Here is a 21,106-nt window from a genome sequence, read left to right as displayed (position 1 = left end):
CATTGAAATAAGGTCCTTTTTATGTATTATTTGCTCTAATTAAAGACTTTACCAAAACAAAAATGGCAGCTTCCGCTGGCCTTTCGACACTATTTATTTTCAACGAATCCCATCACACTGAAACTGAATAGCAGTAAAAGCTAGCTAATGTCTCCACAAAGACTGCTTTTGATGAGACCATGCAGGAAGACAAAGCATTCTCTTACATTGGAAACTCCTTGATTTTAAAAAAATGAAAATAAACAAGATTTGGAAAGCTCTACCCAAAGGAAAAGGTTGGTACCAATCTTTATTGAACCAACTAAAACGGTTTCCAACCAAGGTTTAGAAAGGTTGGTACCAATCACCAAACTTTGGTAGAGACTCTGATGAGCCTTTTCAATTCAAGAGTAGTTTGTTTGGTGTTTCTTGGTACAAGAGCCAACCTTGGCTGAATTGAACCAATCACATGTTGAAATATAAAATCAATGATATTAGTAAAATTTTTAAGATAACGAAAGCAATGGTCAGTTCAAGAGTAAGCTTTCTGACTCTCCTGATATGCAACATCATGCATCAACTCTCCTGATTTTACTTAAGCAACTCTCTCCTGATATGTTGTATCATGCGCTTAGTTTCCAGCACGGTCAAAAAATCTTTCCGTAATGACTTGATGTGGTGACTAAACATCCCCCTACCACATTCTTCAATGTTTAGATTTGAACAAAAACGGGCATTATAAAGATCTAGACTTTTTTAAAAGTTTTTGGGTTCATAGAAATAATCTAGTAAAACTATATTATCTGGGATTAATCACAATAACAACAAAAACGGCAAAAAATTATTTGATTAAGATCTTACCTGAATTAAAAGCCACCTCACTGATCAACATCCACTTCGACGCGAAAGCTAGCTCCACCTTGACAAATTTTCCGACCCTCTGATAGAGGTGTATTGTGACATTTCTGCCATTCTCGAAGAAAGGATCCGGCATATAGGAGAAGTTGACCGGTGGTTCATTGAAATGCTTCCCTCCAATGCTGAACCAAATTTTGGCTGAAGAGAACACCTGAACTTCTTTCGTATGCATATTATTACAGTAGAAGTAGGCGGCAGTAAAATTTCGAACTTGATCGAACTCGAAAATAATTTCGACTGATCTGGAATAAGAGGAGTCATTCTTCCATCCAACCCATTCGTAACCTGAAAAAGGAAATGAATATATATATATATATATATATATATGATACATAGGTTATACGCATATTCACTTAAATTCACTCAAATTATAAACATATTATAAACACATTGTTATTATTCAAAATACAGGTATTTTGTTATGTTTATTCGGCGGGTATATGGTGCAAAAATTCCAACAAGAACGGATAACGATGCTTTCCGATTCCTCGTAAAATGTGAAATGTAAGTAATAAAAAGTTGAGCGTACGCAGTTGAAACGTACAAAGAAGACAGAACTTACAGGTACCGACAACAAAAGTAGACAGCTAATCCTTAAATAGAGAGCAGCTCCGCGTAAACAGCTAGAAAGCTCACTCTACAATCGACACTCCAAAGAGAAAATTGATGCGAATGTGAACATAAGCTAATATAAAATAGGATTCATCCGTGATAGGGTATAAAATTTTCAAGAAGGATATTGGTTTCTAATAGAGAAGTTTCCATGAGTGGCATATTTTCAGAAAACTTTCATTTTTTGTCATCACTTTCGTCAAGGTTGAGGATTATTCATTTAGTACCCATTCGAAATCCATAAAAGATATCTGTACATCATTCTTTCGTACTATGAGACTAACTCGCTGGGAAACAATATTACAAATTCTTAACAATATAAAAAATGCAATTCATACAAATACATTTACTTTCAAAGAAAGTCTGGTAACTTTTTAAAAATATTGTCAACATGCACAATCAAAAAGATATAGCTGAAAGATATCATATTGAAAAGAGGCAGTCGACTCTCTATGGCTGAATGGTCATAGCATTGGTCTCTTAATCAAGAGATCCTAAGTTCGAATCCCGCTAGATACATTGCGATTCACAGTCTGTGTAAATATTTAATTCCTTGATTTTATGTTTTCCTTTATTTCATGTTCCAGAAGATTCTGGACACTTCTTTAGTTTACCAGATAAGTGTTCTGGACTTTTCTTACTGTCTCCAGAAAAGTGTTCTGGAACTTTCCCTGCTAATATAAAAGCAGAAGATCTGTCAGTCTCTAAGTTCAGAGTTGAGTTAATAAATTGGTTTGGCTCTACTTCTTGTGTGGGTCACTGAGTTCCACACTAAAGAACATACGCGACAATATCATCTTAATAACTTCAAGAAGGGCAGAAAACATGGATTGCGGTAATCTGGTGGTAAGATCTTGACATCGGAATGAGGATTACAAATTCGATCGCACCTGCCATGCAAGTAGGTTTGGTGTGTATTAAATCTGTCTCAGCAAGATGTCCTCCAACCAAATTTGGAAAGACATTGCTGGTCCAGATGCGTCCTCGTTGTCAGACTGATTGAAAATTATGCGGTTCTTCCCAAAATATCCCCCTTTTTTTCGAAATGTGATGTTAATATAACTAAATAAATAGGTAGTATACATAACTTCCTAAGCAAACGGATTTACCAGTACATTTTTAATTATATTTATAGCAGAGAATTCCTTAAAACAGCAATAACCATAACTCATTCACTAACAGAGTTTACAGAAAACCTACCATCAAAATTCAAACTTCTTACTATCTAAATATAATACTATTTTTTAAGAAATTGAATTGAATGGGGGAAGTAAAGGGAAACCCTTTCTTGAAAGTGAAATGCTTATTATTTGTTTATGGTATATTTGAAAAATTTGTCTAGGCTTTTTTGCCATATTTCTACTTTTTAAGTAAGATATTGTTCTGTGAAAAAAACACAAAAAAACACCTTGTTTTAATTTATAATCCATTAATGCATTGAGCTATTTGGTCAATCAATTATGATGAAATAATAAGCACCTGTCTCTTCTTTTTGATGCTAGTAGCTAAAGGATTAATAGTATACAGAGAACGAAATATATAAACCGAAACGAAAGACGAATGATGTGTTCTTTTTAAATATTAAAAAGAAACTGCATAACATATTCGATTGATTGTAATAACTGTATCTGTAACACTTTTCTTGATATCCAAAAAGGATTTAGAAGAAAAGAAAAAAAGCCTAACTTACATGATAATGAAATCGATGTAGAATTTAAATGACATTGGGAATATCTTTAATCAAACATAGCGAACGGTATTGAAAAAATCCCTCATAATTCTAAGAAAAGAAATTTGAGATATTATCGATTTCCGTTTTGAAAGAAACTGTATGTCTAAATTCTTTCTCTGGAGATAGAGTGAAGATCTCTAACCCTTTATGGTACTCAAAGATAACACCCATTTTATTGAGATCGCTACATTTTTGAGACGATTCTCATTACAATATTATTCAGAATTTTGATGTGATATCTTAGTCTTTTCCACCCGGTGTTATCTGGTTTTAATAATCGTCAGATTTTATCAGTTGCATTCAGATTGTACTTATTTGATCTTAGATGATAATATAATATAGATAAGAGTCAATAATGGTCCAATGAGTTTGACTAATTTATTGGAATGAAATAATTTTAAACAAAGCATTTCGGAATAACTTTTTTTAAATAATGACTTTTTTTAAATAATTTTTTTTATTAAATTTTTTTGGGAAGAAGAGGATAAAGTTTATCATAGAAAGTTTTTTTTTTCCTACTAAAAAAAAGGCAGATTAATTATAAACTTAAAAACTTATTTTAGCCTAATGGATGATTTAATCAGAAATTAAAGAAATAATGTTAAGTAAAGAGTTGAACAGAATCAGCAAGATATTTTTGATTTCCTCACTTTTTGAATTAAAGTATTGTTAAATTAATGATTTGGTTTGGTGCAATTAAAATTAACTTCTCGTAGTTACATAGGATAAACCTGGCTATTCTTTATAAATAGATAATTAATACATGCGATAAAATAATTGAGAAACTTATATGCCGCTAAGCGGAAAAATAAATCAATTGTTGAACTAAAACCACCAAATTATACTTAATCCTTTATCAAGTACTAAAGAGGCAAAAAGATATCTAAACTCCTTTCTTCTAGAGAACGACATAAAGAATACAGAATTTTTTTTTCTTGAAAAAACATTATATATTTTGAGATTTTATCAGTATGATTCTCAGCAAGTGATATAAATAAAATAGAGAAAGAACATTAGTGAAATTATTCAATTAAAAAAAACTGTTGAGTTTTGGAAAATTGACACTACAGAATTTTTTCTTCAGATTCAGAAAGGACAAATAAACGAATATCCGAAAAGGTAGCTACAATTCTTTAAATCAGAAACAGACCGTCTCAATAAAATCATCTTGAATTGTCGATTCCATGGTACAGCGATTGGAAAAGTCGGTCGAAACCTAGTTCCCTTGGTTTTACAGATGGGGAAGGGGCAGTAGTTATAATCGAATTAGAGTAGGGGTGCGGTTGAAAAGAATCACCTCTTCCCATGCCGGACACGTCCTGCTTGAAGTTATCCTCCCCGACCACGCCGTCGGTTAGTTGTCCGAGCCCACCATGCAAGTAGCTGTCGTCTTTGATGCCGTCGTAAGTTCGGTCGGAAAGATCAACCTCGACGCCCCTCCTCTCACCTTGAGGCATGGAATAGGACAGCAAACCATCTGGAAAAAAAAGCAGACATTACTCATCAGTTTTTAAAAAATTCACTTATGGTCATCATAATAATTCAGTTAAAGAAATGCCTGTTTATAAGCAAGAAAGGAATTGATTTTTACTTTCTTGTAAATATAGTATAGAGAAATGCAGTAATCATCCAAAAATTCGAACTTGAGATTTTGACGAATTTCTACGATTCAAACGACCCTGAGTTCGAAAAACACATTTTTCGAACTCAGTCTGTCTGTCAATCTGTGATAAAGATAACTCAAAAACGCTTTGAGCTAGACCGTTGAAATTTGGTATACATTTGGTCTTCACATCAAATTTGAAGATTTCTATCACATTTTCAGTAAAATCTGTTCAGAGGAAATTTGTCTGTCTGACTGATCGAATATAAGTTAACACGATAATTTCAAAACGAAGAGAGCCAGATAGATAAATTTCGGTACACAGATTTAACATCTGTAATGTAGACTGTCAAATTTTGACCAAATCTAATAAGGGTTTATTGTCTGTCGGTGTGTACTTTCAAAAATATGTAAACGCGATGATTCAAAGACACAATGACTTAAATATATCAAATTTGGTATGGGATTTTGTGACTTATATATGACATTTTTTGATATGATATTATATGATATATTTATGACAATATTTTTTGTTTCAATCGGTTGAGAAAAACGTGTTTAAAATCCAAATTCGAATTTTGGATACTATTAACGCATGCCAGGGATTAATCGTCCAATAACTCGAAAAAGATGACACGATAAATTCAGTCAAAAAGTTAAATTCGTGCTAAAAGTTAGTAATTCATAATTGTTCGGCAATGCCATGTAAGGCGTTCTCTGGCATGACAAGTTTATCAGAGAGTATGCGAGAAAGTTTTGGGGAGACTAACCCCGCCGGTTTAAACTATTATATCTCATTAACAATCCGAATTGAACCTACGTAGAAAGTTATGATCAGGCATATAATCTGTTAAGGATGTAATTTCGATTTATTTCTATGGCACTTAAGAAAATGTTTAAAAAAATGAAATTCGACAATTATCATTTTAATGAATCATTTAACTATCATTATTCGGAATGTTCATTATTCGTGTGTAAGATTTAATTATGTTTAAATACATCATGATCAAATTGCAGAATATTAACTATCTATTATCATATACATCGGTGACCTGGAATCTATACAGTATTGTTTTTTCAAATCGCTGTAAATCTCTCTTTCTTACCATAACACTAATTTGGCAGGGAAACAATATTACAGATGCGAAATAATATATGCAGAGTGATTTAAAATCAAGGGTAAAAAATAATAAAAAAAAGAATAGGCCAAGCATAGAGGAAAAGTCATTTTTTTAATAACTGTGATTTGAATTCATAAGTTAAATAATCCGAGATGTTACTGAGAAGCTTACTGACAATTCAAAATGTGTTTAACTCAAAAAACAACTTTTGGGGTCCTTGCTTTTTTAAGTTGCGTCATCGATATGTTATGATTTTCTAGTTTAATCAATCATTAATCGGCTCAGTTAAGAATAAAAAATGAAGGTGATCTGCTACAAAGAAAAAAAAACTACTTTGAGGCAATTAATTTCTGGTAAGAGAAATTTTAACGCGTAATTTGTGATTGGATGTGGTAAACTAACGACTGGACAATTGGACAACTGGATCTTCAAGGAAGCGTAAGGCAATGTCTCATTTCAATAAAATTCTTCAATAAAATTCTTCTTTCATGGAAAAAACAAATTAACTGTAATTGTATTCGATGAGAAATTAATCGCTTTACTTAAAAATATTTTTAAGTAGAAAATTTTCCATTTAAGAATGAAAAGCATTGTGTTAGAAGTACTATTAATGAATAGTATTGCTTCTTAAGAGAGTTAAAAAATTGTTACTTAAAAATTAAAAACGGTAGAGATTTTTCCCCGAAAACTTTCATCTCATGATTAAATGGCAGAAAATTTAAGCAGCAATAGATTGCTCTTTTGTTCCATTTAATAAGTATCAAAATATACCAAATATTGCAAACAGAAGCATTTTGTTTCCGAAACACGCAAAGCTTCAATGACAGATTTCCCTACATCCGATGATTACGTAATATGTCTCGAAAACACCAAATAACAACAAAACCTTCGGTAGAAAGAAGCACAATGACTGTCATTACCTTACAAACGGCAAAGACAACAACAACAAAAAAACCCACCAAAAAATCTCCTCTTTCTCTAGCATTAAAAAAAATCCACGGAAAAAAATGAGATTGATTGGCACTACAAACAAAGATAGCGGTAATATCACGTCTTTGAAGATTATTTGAAATCCAAATTGGTTTTCTTAGAATCCTATTTACCCAAGCGCTTTACTTTCAACAATGTCTGTTTTTTCCCATCCCACAACGCAATCCACATAGGTTCGATTTGTAAAATTTCTTAAGAACACAGCCTCTGGAAATAATAAATATGAAAATGACACGGGGTTTGAGACAAACATCCATCAAACGTCAAGGGGAAAAAAATGCGAGAATGTTTTTGGTCCACTGATTGTACCGCCCACATGTTTCCCCTCCCCCTTTGGAAAATGTATTACAATGCAGTTTTCGTAGACGGCGGGGAAAGTTTTCTCTCGCACCAAATCCCTCTTTTTGGTGGGAAAATAGCCAACTGAGGACAAAGAGGGGCGACAGACCCCTTTTGTATACCAGGAGGGTGGAGGCGCAAGTGATTGAGAACGTCTTGGAAGCCCTACCGTTGAAACGTGGGGCTTTTCTGCAGTAGTTCGTCTTTTCATTTCGCCGTGTAATGAAGGTGTTGGGGGTTGCTGAAAGTGGGAGGCTAGTGTTGAGGGGTTTCTGCCAAACATGCCGCCAAAAGCAATTTAACTACTCAGTTCCAAAATTTGCAATGTAAAAGCACAATGAAATCAAAATCTTTCTACAAGCAGTACTATCATAATGGAGTCTATTCGGGAAGTATAATATCTTTTATTAATAATGTAAGCCAATAGATCCATAATGTTTAATTATAACATACCCAATGTATATTAGAAAAGGAATTCAGGCATAGATATTTAATATTATTAATAATTATGTATAGATATGATTGGTTTTGTTTCTTTAATTACAGTATATCCCATTTCTGAGAGCTCAGAGGTCTATTTTAGGAAGAATCTTGTATATTTAAATATACTTGCTATAAATCTATATTAAAGAAAAATATCGGTGTGTGAATATTTAATATATTTTAATTCTCTCTCTCTCTCTCTCTCTCTCTCTCTGTGTGTGTGTGTGTGTGTGTGTGTGTGTAACAATTTTAATATTCATACCTCTTTCATCAGCACACATCAAGATTTCGCAGGCATCGATCAGATCACTTTTTTTCTCTAACATCAATTCAAATGAATGGCTAATAAACTCATTTCCATTATTTATTAATATGTATATTTAACATTACAATGAATGTATTTACACACTCACTGGGTTAGTTTATATAATTTAGCATGACTATCTTCGTAGGCTTACAAGCTATATGTTAAATGCATGACAAAAAGAAAATCCATCAAAAAGATCAGCAGGGTAAACTGTTGGGCCTATAGCTCTGAAATCTGGCTCAGAGTTACTTCTTAAATGCATGGTATTTCTTAAAATTCTTAATTAACAACTAAACAAAATATTAAGGTTCCTACTTAATAACATCGGAGCACATTATTTATAAATATTTTTACGTGATATAAAAATTCAAAAATAAACTTTTTCATTACACAAATTTTATTTCCGTGCAATTGTTTTATGTAATTTTAAGAAATTTTGAAAAGCATTTTACAAAACACTGTTTATTGTTTTAGTTATTTGATTTTTAACTCCCGAATTGCAAACAAAATGAAATATATTTTCTTAAATTCACGAAATAGTAGCTATAATTAAGAATAAATTTTAAAAATAAAATAAAGGCGAATCAAGATAATGTTTTAATCATGCTACAATATTCGATCTAGAGATTCGCATCGCCTTTAAAAATAACTTTTTCGGAACTAAAGATTATTTATTAAAATTTTATAAATATGAAACAAATCTATGATACCTTATTTGAGTCTCGTTTTGAATTTTTTTTTTTCTAAAAGAACATTTAAATTTTGAACCGTAATTGAGAAGACTAACACCTGAAGCAAAAAAGCAGCTTTCAAAAATTTCCCTGCAGTAATAATGAGACGGCACGCTAGTATTCAACTTTCACTGGGTAATCTTTCATTTCGAAAGCCGAGATTCTACTACCATTCTCGTATGGTTCCTAAACAAGGGTTTCAAATCAATTTTAACAATCTAATATATCTGCCAAAGACAAGACATTGAATAATATTTGTTACAAAAAGCAACATCTTGTGTCACTTAGACTTCTTCTCAGAACCAAGCATGATATAAAGAATCATGTTTTTTGTAAAATTACATTATCTTTTTTTCCTTGTCAAATAAATCCAGACAGTTGGAACACAAATGTCTCAATCTCAATGTCCCATCAGACATATTTCATCAAAGTCCTTGGATTCTACTTTCCTAAACAAACTAATATTCAAATCAACTTGTGTAGGAAAACGATTTCAGCAAATAAACCTATCTAGCCTGGCTGCGAACGAATCTGCAAATGCTTACATAAGCGGCTCAAATCCATTTTAGTTTGACGAAGAGCCACCGTTCTTTTTTCCAACGGTATCAAAAACATTCCTTTTTTTTCATCCGCATAAATATTTATCCGCATCGATGAATCTGAATCACGTTTTTCCAAGAATAATGCAAACATTTTTTCTCTTTTCTTTTGTTTCTTGCGCTCTTTTGAGGAAAACGAAATTTATGGAAAGTCGTCCACTCCAGAACGACGAGCAGGTCTCAACGTGCGATTGTCGGGTTATGGTTAAAGTGAAACGGTGATTCGTCGAAATAGATGGTGATCCGTCTAGAGAAATCACTTTTTGTGCGCCACGGCTTTACAATGTGTCGCTGGTTAAATGAAACGTTTCTTCAAGGAGATATGGAATCATAAAGATAATATCTTCGCATGTTTTGGGAATGGATTTGGCCGCACTGAGCCCTCCCTATGCTGGATATGAAATATAAAGTTGGTCTATGTAATTTGGAATTGAAGAAATTTGAAAAGAGCTTTAAGTGTCCTCACTTAAAACAAAATATTTGTTCTGAGTCAAGAAATAATAACTGAGAGTCTAATTCATTGACTGTTTTCATCACATCAACCTCTTGATAAAAAATTATAAATGCTATGGATGTACAAGAAAATATATTAAACAAAAATATCAATGTTTGTTTTATTAGATCTTATATCCGATTGGATTAGTTTACTTAGATTAATATATGTTTCGAGGTTGTATGGTGACTATTTGAGAAAGACTTCGTAATTTAGAGCTAAGATAAGATAAATTAATGGAAAAATATCTAAATAAACACTGCCTCACCAAAAATAACAGCTAGCGATTTAAAAACGTTTCATGAATGAAATTTAATACAGAGATCTGTAATTTATGATCCTTCGATCATTAAGTCGAGGTTTTGCATTCACCTAAGAAATTATTTTTAAACTGTTTGAGCCTCACAAAATATATAAAAGTGTATAAATAAAATTGGGAAGATCCGTAAACTTTTCCTGAATCTTAAAAAAATGAATAATCAAAAAGCATCCATTTAGATGACAAATATTTAGAAATTTTCCAAATACTTCCCGATTATCTGAGAGAAATCAATAAAAAAAAAGTTGAAATCTGCAATAGTATTATTTAAATTCTTCTTCTTTAGATGAAAATTGTACCATTAGACGAAATTTACAAAACATTGAATAAATAATATAAAGAATCATTATTAATGTCTGGTTTATTTTATTCATTTTATCATTATAAGAACCATTCATAATAAAGCGAATATAATAATGCATACAACTAGAATAATTTATTACATATAGTTAGAAAAATTTTATGGTGAACAAAAAAAAATTATTAGAGTGTCATCAACTGCCTTATTCAAATTATATTCTAAAATGAAATGGATAACCTTATCTAAATCTTCAAAGAAATATTTTGATGTCTTAAAAGTTACTTTTTGTTTAACTCGGACACTACCGAACAAGATTGAGGTATTAATTACTATTCCAGTTTCTAGACACAAATATTATATCCCTAAAACCAATCCAAAATTTAAGCGAAGCAAACTAAAATACAACTACTCCCCGTTACTTACCTTACCAAGCAGTCTTTGCCCTTAAATTCGGCGCTAAACTAAAGATTGAGCGATAATTTCAACTTCTGGCAAACCCACCCTCCACTAACTGTTCAGGGGTGAAGCCCCTTTACCAAGGATGGTGAATAGGTTCTTCGGCTGTAACACCTGTTCCCAGTTCCACCAAATCCCACGCCTTGGAAGAGGTAAAATTGTCTTGCGAAACTCTTTCCCCTTCTTTCTAAATCAGCGTCTTATTTGGGGTGGGGGATGAGATCGAAGGGGGTGTAAGGGAATAGCAAATTAATTGTTATTCCGCCTAAGGATTGACAAAAGAAAAATAACTTAGTCGGAAGAAGGCACAATTATCTGCTCTGCCTACCTGTATTCCTTAGATGTTTGGATTGGGGTGATTTGTGGCGCGGGGGGCCGATTAAATTGGCTGAGGGAGGATGGGTTGGATAAATGGTGTGTTCAATAGAATTTCCGTATTGTTGATTTTTTTTAAAAATTATTTTTAATCTGAAATATTCCCCTAATCTTTCAAAAGTAAGAATAGGCTTGGCGTCGATAAGTATGTACATGTATATTGGAAATTTCGATGTACAATTTTAATTTGTGAAATAATGAATGATGAAGAATACTTGGGGTGGGGGAAACATTCGACTCTTGATGTATGCTTTTGATTGTCAAGATGTATTTTTGACTTTCAGAGGGATCTTTTCTTTGTTCAACTCGAGGAAGGAATTATCACCTGATCTTTCTGAATTACGGTTTAATTCTTCGGTGCATCGTGCAGTCATTTGACTATATATTTTTATTTCCATTTATAAATTTCACATGACTATTCCAAAGTGTAAGAATAATTGTTTGGAAATCCTTATTTAAATGCTTTTTAATAAAAATTTGTAGAAAAGACCTATAGATTTTAATAGTGGTATTAGAATTAGTTTTAAACTGGAAACTTGGGGAAAATACCAGGGCGGCTGTTGTATGAATCTTTCTATCATTAAAAATACAATCAAATTGCTTATTTTTTGCATCGTAAAAAATACATAGGTAAAAGGCACTTTTATTTTTTTTTCAGAATTGTTATAATGTGATTTTTAAGTCATTGAAATATTTGTTTAATTTACAATGTAACCATTTGGCACATTTTAATTTTTTTAATTTCTTGAAAAAACTTTAAAATTTGTTAAAGAATTATATACAGCTATTCAAAACACATATTTTTTTGTAAAAAAATAAAAAGTCACGCACTGTAGGGTTAAATGAAGCCATATATTTTTATTCAAAAGATTTGCCTCGAGTGAAAATATATTAGGTAATATGTGCTGTTTAAAAATCTTTGTGTATAATTCATTTGTAATAAAGAAATTCTGAATAATTGACAACATATTTGGAATTCCGTGTAAAAGATCTACATAGATTCAATTATTTAAGGAAATAGACTCTAGGAGCCATCTTCAACGTGTATATTTTGAGATGAAACTATTATCGTAATACATAATAAAAAACTCAAATTTTGGATGTTTCGAATTTATCTATTGCAATATTGAAAGGCATTTGCGCAATTTGAGAAGATTTTTCAATCTTGCGCACAAACTGTTATAATTCTAAACTGTTCACGTTTAGTTAAAATTTAAACGAATGAATTCGAAACACAAAAAATAGTACTAGGTTCCTAATTGCATATTTGTTAAAAAATATGTAATTTAAGAAGAGATAATTAAACGTTGTCCTAGTTAAATCTCCTTACAGTTAATCGACTACAAAATGTGGGATCGAAATCGATATATCAGCAACAATATGATTTCATACTATTTTTTGTCAATATTTTATGGGAACCTAGATAAAAAAATTCACAATACTTTCGTCAAACATGTCTGATAAAGCTTCCATAAATTCAAGATAAACATGCATACAAATTCCAACTATAAGTCTAATATAATTATTCTATATTTAATGTACTATTTTTCCTGTTTACTAGTGTCGTGAATAGCTTATAAGCCAGTTAACAACTACGCTGCCCGAGCAATTGCTTTTGTATCATGGTCATGTTACTGGACTGCGAACCACAAGGTCCCAGGTTTTATCTCGCTCATATCAATCTGCCAAACTACTTTACTTTTAACTTTTCATTTCAAAACTGGAACTAAGGAATTATATTTAACGTACCTTTTTCTGGCTAAAATTATTATTTTCTACTACAAAAATAAAGCTAAGAAATGCTTCATTTTTAAAATTATTCACTTATTTCGGATTAACTGCTTACATTATTTATTTGGATTCAGACATGTTACCATCTAAATTTCATTAAACATCTCCACCTTAATTAGGAGCAGAAATGAAATCAAAAGCAAATTATTTTAGTGATGCCAAATAGTATCAAAAACTTGGAAGGAATTAAAATAATATATTTTGTTTTAAAGTGCAATATTTTTCAATACAAAAATACAAATCCTGAACATTTCTTAAAAATACTTTTATTTTAGAGCATAATCGCAAAAAGACTCATATAAAAAAGGATCTCAAACAATAATATAGAATGAAACGTTAAGAATTTAAAAAAGAATTCTGACAGAACTTTAAATTTGCAACGATGCTTAAATATCCTCTCTAGGCAAACATACAAATATCCTAAAACGAGATCGATGCATTCATTTCTGTGATGTTTCGAAATTAAGCTTTTATAAATATAATGGGGCTGAACTTGTATGCAAAACGCTTTTCAGGTAGAAAAGCAAACCAATATTTCAAAGTTTCAGAAAGGACGCCCAAAAAATTACACAGCACGCGGCTTCAATACAATGTAAAACTTTACCTCCTTTACAATAAATGGAAGTGCAATTTTCTTAACACATACTCAAGCAAAACTAATTTAAATTCTTGGTCCGCATCTTCAGAACCAATTATTTAACGCATTAAAATACTCACGCAACGCCACAAAACAACAACCGAGCTTTTCCTTTTACCCTCATGAATTAATAGCAGCCGCCATCTTTCATTCAGCCTCTAATGTTTTTTCCTTTGTACTGCTGGGATGTAGGTACAGGGAAAGGTAGCCACGGTAAAAAGGGGGAAAGTCTTCTGTGTACAAAAATATTTTTTTTTAATGTTACAAAAAATTAGGAAAAAAGTAGAAGGAGTATGTTGTGCACCTAATATTTTATTTTATTTATTTTGCTCAAGATGCGATTTTTTTTCCAGTTTGTCATTTGCACGAATCGCCATTAGCAGTTTGGTCACAGCTAGGGATCATGTTGGCGAAGATATTTAATTTAGTTGGCGATAATAAATTTACATCGCCAAATTTTAAAGAATAATAATGCTAGTGAAATGATGATATGCATTTTGCCATTAACGACAAAGAACGGCTACTTTAAGTTTATAAATTAAAAAAAATATCTCAAACACATGAAAATTTTTTGAAAAAGGAAACAATGGTTAAATGTATACAAATGTATATTTAAGAGATTTTTTAAAACTCAGATTACAATAAACCAAATAAAAGAATATATCAGAGAAGAATATATCTTTTTCCTCTGCAAGGATAATAGTTTTCGTTAAAAAGTTGATTATTTATTTCAAATTTAATTTATGCCGTTTTATATCTGATAGATTTGTGAAATCGTCACCACTATACCGTCTAATAAAATCGCCCTCTGCTTTTTTAAAATTTTATTTAAACATAATTCTGTTTTTCCAATATATTTTTTGAAATTATAATTTTTCAATTTGTGGAATGAATAGAAACCAATATGATCAGGGTTTCTAAAGAAAGCAGACATCACTATTCTAATTCAAAGAAATTCAGTGAATTTGCAGATTCTTCATATAAATTGATACAAGTAATTGATGTCATTTTTTCCTCGAAAAATGAAGACAAATTCAAAGCCCCGTATGCACTATCCATTATATTATAGCCCAGACCATATGTTACGTAAAAGATGAACAATAAAAAAGTTAAATTTACTTAGTCAAAAAGCTCAAATCATTTTACAGCAATTTTATCAATTTTAAGAACTGCCTTATTAAAATGATATATAAGAATCTAAAAAAGGAACTTAAATTTTGTTACTAAAACAGAAATTGCCAACCATTGAAATTTTGAAAGGTAATGGAATTTTAGTAATGTTAGAATACTTGTTTTTGTCTTCTCTTTCACGAAAATAACAGAAAACGATTTTTTTCATAACTAATTTTTTGCATTGCATATATAATTTGAAATTCACAAAGACGATATTACGCCCAAACGATTTTCTCTTAATGCATTTTGTAACTGAAAAGCTATTTTGTAATATTTGATCAAATTTCGAGAAGCGAAGCTGTGAAAAAGTCAAACAAAAAATAATATTCTTTCTGATTTCGTTCTAGAAAAATAAAAATATTCTATTTCAATTTGCTTTAAAAGTAAAATGTCAAATATTCAGAATCAAATGCTAGAATTATTTTTTTAAAAAGTTGGGAAAAAAATAAGGCAGTTTATCAATTTAAAATGATTTTATCAGAAATTTACGAAAACGATATTCGGATGATATTAAAAATAAAAATTAATTGAATGATAGAAATGATATTAAAACTTATCAGAGAAGATATTTTCTGAAATTCTGTTAAAAATTTTAAAGCAAAATGAAAAGATAAAGCATATATAATGGAAAATTGTATTCTACGGAACAATGAGAGTATTCATTTTCATACAAAATGAAATAAGTGGATTGTATATTTGAACATGAATGCTGCATAGTTTGTGAAAATAGAAATTCAAAAATTAGAAGAAATGGTATAGCGTCAATTTTTTTAATAATTTTTTAATCAAGGAAAAAAAGTTTATTAATAAAAAAAAATAATAATAAGTAATAGGTCAAATGAACTAAATTGCTATTAAATTTTTCCCAGACATGTTATAGTTCAATTTAGAAAAGAAAAAAGATATTATAGATAATAATAAAATACAAACGACTGAAATGAAAGAAAAAAAAATTATATTAAGAGCGACATTTTGATTGAGAATTTAATATGTTACATAAAAAAACTTTAATTCTAAATATGAACAATTACGTTTTTTACAAACTTATAAATTCAAGGTAATAAAATATCAGCTAAATTAAATATAAAAAAGAAACATAATTAATTTTCCATATGAATTTAATTATGTTATTTCTTGTATGTAAGCGTTGCACTTTCAAATGCGCGCCAAAAAAAGCTATGCAATAAGCAAAGTAAGTATTTAGAACAGAAAAATTTTAATTCTTTTTGGGAAATCATTTATATTATGACACCCGAACATCCATGCAATCATTCTAAACCAGACGCTAAAACTTTTTAGAAGATTCTCTTATGTCCAGAATCTATCTTTCCAGGATAGAAAAATTCATTCCATTTTACTAAAAACAGAAAGAAAGAAGGAACTGCTGTGGGAGCATTTCGTTTCTGTCCAAAAGGAATGAGCGTTCCGTTATGCAAAGCTGACGGGAATTGCTCCAGTTTTGTATTAATACCCCTTTTCTTTCGTTTTATTTTTTTCCATTCCTAAAATCCCTGCTGTTCGGATCCCACGTTTAAATTTAGCACCGGAGGTACGCCTTGTTCCTTAAGGGAGTTAATTTACGGCAAAAGCCCTTGCCGCCCTTATCGTAAACCGCCCGCTCTCTTAAGGATCTACCATTTAAAACGATTCTTCTTTTCTTAAGCATTTTTCTATTTCCTTCATTTCTTCCATTTATTTTTTCATTTCTCCTATCCTCTTCTTCGTCTTCCTTTACCTTTTTGGTTTATTTACTCTATGATGATGAATGAGCCACTTGGTACAGATAATGGATGTTATCTCAGGAATGTTGTCTTTATATATGTTTCCCGTCACAGGAATTTTATTCAGATTACTACATTCCTCTTATAAAAATATGCAAAGGAAAGGTGGACTCTCGTTTATATAGGAGGAAGAATTTCTGAAACAAATATCTTTCCCAGAATTTTCGGTAATGAGAAGCCGAGATCTGTTTATCCAGAATCTGATATAGTTTTTTCCGTATTACATGTACAGCAAGAATATATATTCATTTCAAATAGTTTATGCTAGTCGCGTTTGGCGACCAGCTGTTTCATCGGGAGGTATTGGTTATATTTAATTTGAATTAAATCGTGTAAATGTAACTTCATGTCAGTGACTTTCTCAGATATTCAAGGCGTATTATTTCAATTGTCTTTCATATGTTCCGTCGTTCTCTATGAAGATTTTTTCTATAGAGACCATTTCATGATATTGTAGGGTTAGTAAAAACGTACACGTGCGTTTTATCCGTCATCTAAATTTTGTGGTATTGTAACTAAACTTTCTTTTATTCATGTTGTAAAATAACCACATTTAAACAGAATCCTTTTTCAACAATGAAAGAAAATCACGATATTAAATATTTGGTGAAACAATGAAAATGGTTTTAATTTCAGGCCGAAAATGTAAGCTATTATTAGAAATTAGGGAAAAAAATACATTTAAAAAAGTGGCCAAAATTAAGAAAACAATTTGCAGGACTACCTTAAAAAGACAGGTTTTAATATTTTGAACCGGCATCAAATTCTTTTCTTATAATAATATTTTGGAAAGTTATCGTGAAGAAAAAAGCCAAAATGTATTGAATCTATATAAATAAAAATGTAAATGCTCGTTTATTCAAAATCGGTAATCTCCGAAAGTTCTTCACTGATTGCTTTGAAATTTTGCCACAACGTTGCATTCGAACACAGAGAGGTTTTTTATATACTTATTACATAAATGTCACACCTATAACAGATATAAACATATTTTTATTCTGTTTTTGATAATGGAGTCCAACAGATGGCGCTCTTTTAAATGGTATATAAAGACTGTGTTCACACAGGCACACACACGTCTTTATTATTAGTATAGATTTGTTCTCTTATAAAGTTGTACTCTGCCGTGAAATAATATGGTAAAATAAACAAATACAATTATTTCATTTATCCTCCATTTTATAGATAACAGATCCATTATATCAAAATGTATCTCACCTTTCCATGGGCATCCATATACTTCGACCCTCATACACACAGTACGGAGATGAACGCTGAATGGGATGAATCGAATTTTCGTAGCAATGACGACGGGGTTCAATTTTCTCTTAACCACAGTGTATGTATTCGTGTTGCCTTTCAATGTCTGTAAAGAAATAAGAAATGTACAATCAAATTTTATTTGTAATCATTCTGTCTCAAGCAAGCAACTTCACAGTCAATTTCAAAAACCCAAATTTATATAAATTATCAATACGATGTTGATAAATTTTCAGTCTTCTTTGTTACCACAGAAGAACATTTTCATTACATTTAAAAACACAATCTTCTTGCATAAAATAATAAGTAAAAAAATTTATAAAAAAACTATTTAACATTTTCTCTTCATGAATCTTTTAAATATTATCATCAAGAATAAATTCATGCACACATGAACAAAATAAAAAAAAATGACTACGACAAAAATAATTTAAATTCGTTTATATTTAAAAAATCTTTTGCAGATAAAATTTATAAAAGAAATTATTCAACCATCTAAATAATCATTGGCATATAAACTCTTAATGCATGCATTGATAATTTTTACTTTTTTCTAAAATAAAACAATGATTTCGATTGTTACTTTTTATCATATCCAATATGCAGACATTTTAACTTAAAAATAGGAATAACAATTCAAAAATTTATCATATTAAAAATAAATCTTACTTTGATGAGTTTTCAGACATTGCAGTCAAAAAACAATTTAATGTATCCAAGCAAAAAGTAAAAGGAATAGTCGAATAGAATTCAAAATCGTTTGTACTTTTTTTTTTCTTAGAATATTATTTTTACACTTTTTTTAAAGTATCTTAGCTTTATATTACTTTATAAAGATATTCTTCGACCAAAAAGATATAAACTGCAATTATTATTACAGCTGCATATTTTGTTGAAATACTTTTTCGCAATCAAATACGATGCTTATATTTGAAACGAAAGTAAATTATTTTATTCTTACCATTATTCATAGTCTTTAAAAATCAAAATTGGAACGCTTCTCATCATAATTCAAACAAACACCAAAGGTAAGTGAAACATATGCTAATCATTATGCTAATATAAATTTTTTTTCGAATTCTTTCAACTTCAATATCATAGCTGTAACTCTAACCGTAGCCTTAAAAATAATTAGGTCGATAGAAAGATTAACAGCCGTGATAACTTAAGAGATTCTGCCAATTTGCATGCAAATAGAATCTCTAAACATCCTCATTACAGAAGAAAGCACAAAGGACTTTTGTTTGCTTATTTCCAATCAATTTCAGAATTCTTCAAAGAAGAATGTAGTACTCCAGTTGATGGAAGAATGAAAAATGGATTACTTGTTCGCTTTTGCTTCAGCTTGAATAAGGTTATAAAAGGTTCTTTAACCATAAAGCTGCGAAACATTGGTGAAGCTGTCATAAAAGTTCTCTTTTGAAAATTGAAATTCAAATGAATTTTAAACCCTAAAAGAGTAAGAAATTAAATGGAAATTCATCGCTTTCCAATCATAGCATTGAATGTTTCGGAAAATAAATAAATATGCAAATCTATTGCAAGCATTCACGATAGATTAGAAAACTTTTCACTTTGCGATGTTTCGTTTTATGTTCTTCGCTTGTTGTTTGTTCAGTATGTTGCTTTGTATTAATTTAATTTAAAAACTCATCTTTTTGTTATGAGAAATTGAAATAGCTCGAATAAATAAATAGCATATAAAATTTTTGAAGCTAGATTCAAAACAATTTTATCTTTCATATTAAAATGACTGCGCCAGTTATTCATAAAATTCAAAATTCAAAAAAAAATCAATTTAAATATACCTTTCAAAATTTCGTATAATTTAAAAGAAGCGCCTATGAAGAAAAATAATCATTTAACAAATGCGAACATGAGCTTTATCTAAATAAATTGAGAACGATACGTAATATATTTAATTTAAACTATAACTTTCATTCTTTATATAATTTTATTTTTAATTATGTTCATATTTAAATTTCATTTTTAGGAAACTGTTATATAAAATAATATAATATAAGGATTTATTTATGAGTTTAATAACGGCAAATTTTTATATAAATGTCTTTTAATAACTATGCAGTTTTATTAAAAGAATTATTAAGAATTATTTTTTAAAAGAATCTTGGTTTCATATTCGTGCATTGTAACCTCAGTATAATAACCTTAGCTGGAATGTTCTTTATTTCACATCATATATTCGTATTTCTAGATGGGTTTCTGATAAACAATTAAATTTATTTTCTTATATTTGGATATTTTCAAAATTATCGAATAAAGTTTTCTAAAAGTTTGTGGTCTTTTACTTGGCCTTTAAGATTTAGTGAATTAATTTAAATAAAGTTTAATTAACTTATGTTAAATTTACTTTTGATTTTAAATTAAACTTAAAGAGCCTAGTAATGAAGCTTTCTTGCAGTAAATTCTAAGATAAAAATTAGGTATATTTCTGCAGTATTCAATAAATTTTTGATACTAACAATTTTTATTCTCAAGAGCGGTAAAAATACCTTATTATATAGAAATAAAGAAAATATAAAAAATATATTTATTTCACGTTAGTTGTCAAGCTTCTAATAGCGAACTATAATGCAATTTCTTAAAAATTGTAAAGCTAGATATACAAAGGGAAATTAAGCAAATTTTCGGGCTTTGAAATCACTAATGACTTTTTTTATGTTGGATTCTATAACTATTATAAACTAAAAGTAATCTTAAACATTTCATTTAAACTTTTCAAATTCTGTTACTACTTATTTAATGTTTAATTCTAGCTATTATTCCGATAATTTTCCTATTGAAATGCTCATTTGGGGGACGGTGTTTTTTTTTCTCCAATTTACAGATGGAATCATGGAATATTTTTTGCAATCAAAATGTAATGCTAAAACGAAATTTCATCAAAGAAATTTAATAAAAGAATATAGTAATTTTGCTTTTGGCATAAATAGTTCGATTTTTTAAATGTATTTAAATTTTAAGTAAACAGATTCTTGCATTGATGTAGGAAATATATATACAGGATTTTTTTTTCTTCTTTTTTTTAAAGAATGTTCGAAAACCGTAGTAGTAAATGCAAATCTTAACACTGCTTTATGTTTAA

At 30.0% G+C, this 21,106-nt stretch overlaps 1 protein-coding gene across 2 annotated transcripts in view; it reads right to left on the bottom strand.

Annotated features, from left to right (window-relative positions):
- LOC129983848 (discoidin domain-containing receptor 2-like) overlaps positions 1–21,106 on the bottom strand; it is a 289,666-nt gene that overhangs the window by 30,292 nt on the left and 238,268 nt on the right. For both annotated transcript variants that reach the window (XM_056093508.1, XM_056093507.1), the window contains exons 5-7: positions 17,959–18,106; positions 4,539–4,718; positions 841–1,182 (exon numbers count right to left, since the gene is read on the bottom strand). In XM_056093508.1, the coding sequence (XP_055949483.1) occupies positions 841–1,182; positions 4,539–4,718; positions 17,959–18,106 (670 nt within the window). The remainder of the gene's footprint in view (positions 1–840; positions 1,183–4,538; positions 4,719–17,958; positions 18,107–21,106) is intronic.

This window comes from Argiope bruennichi, chromosome 9 (genome assembly GCF_947563725.1).
Source record: "Argiope bruennichi chromosome 9, qqArgBrue1.1, whole genome shotgun sequence".
Taxonomy (NCBI): Eukaryota; Metazoa; Arthropoda; class Arachnida; order Araneae; family Araneidae; genus Argiope; species Argiope bruennichi.
Note: the sequence above shows the minus strand (reverse complement) of the source record. Positions and strands in the feature narration are given on the sequence as shown.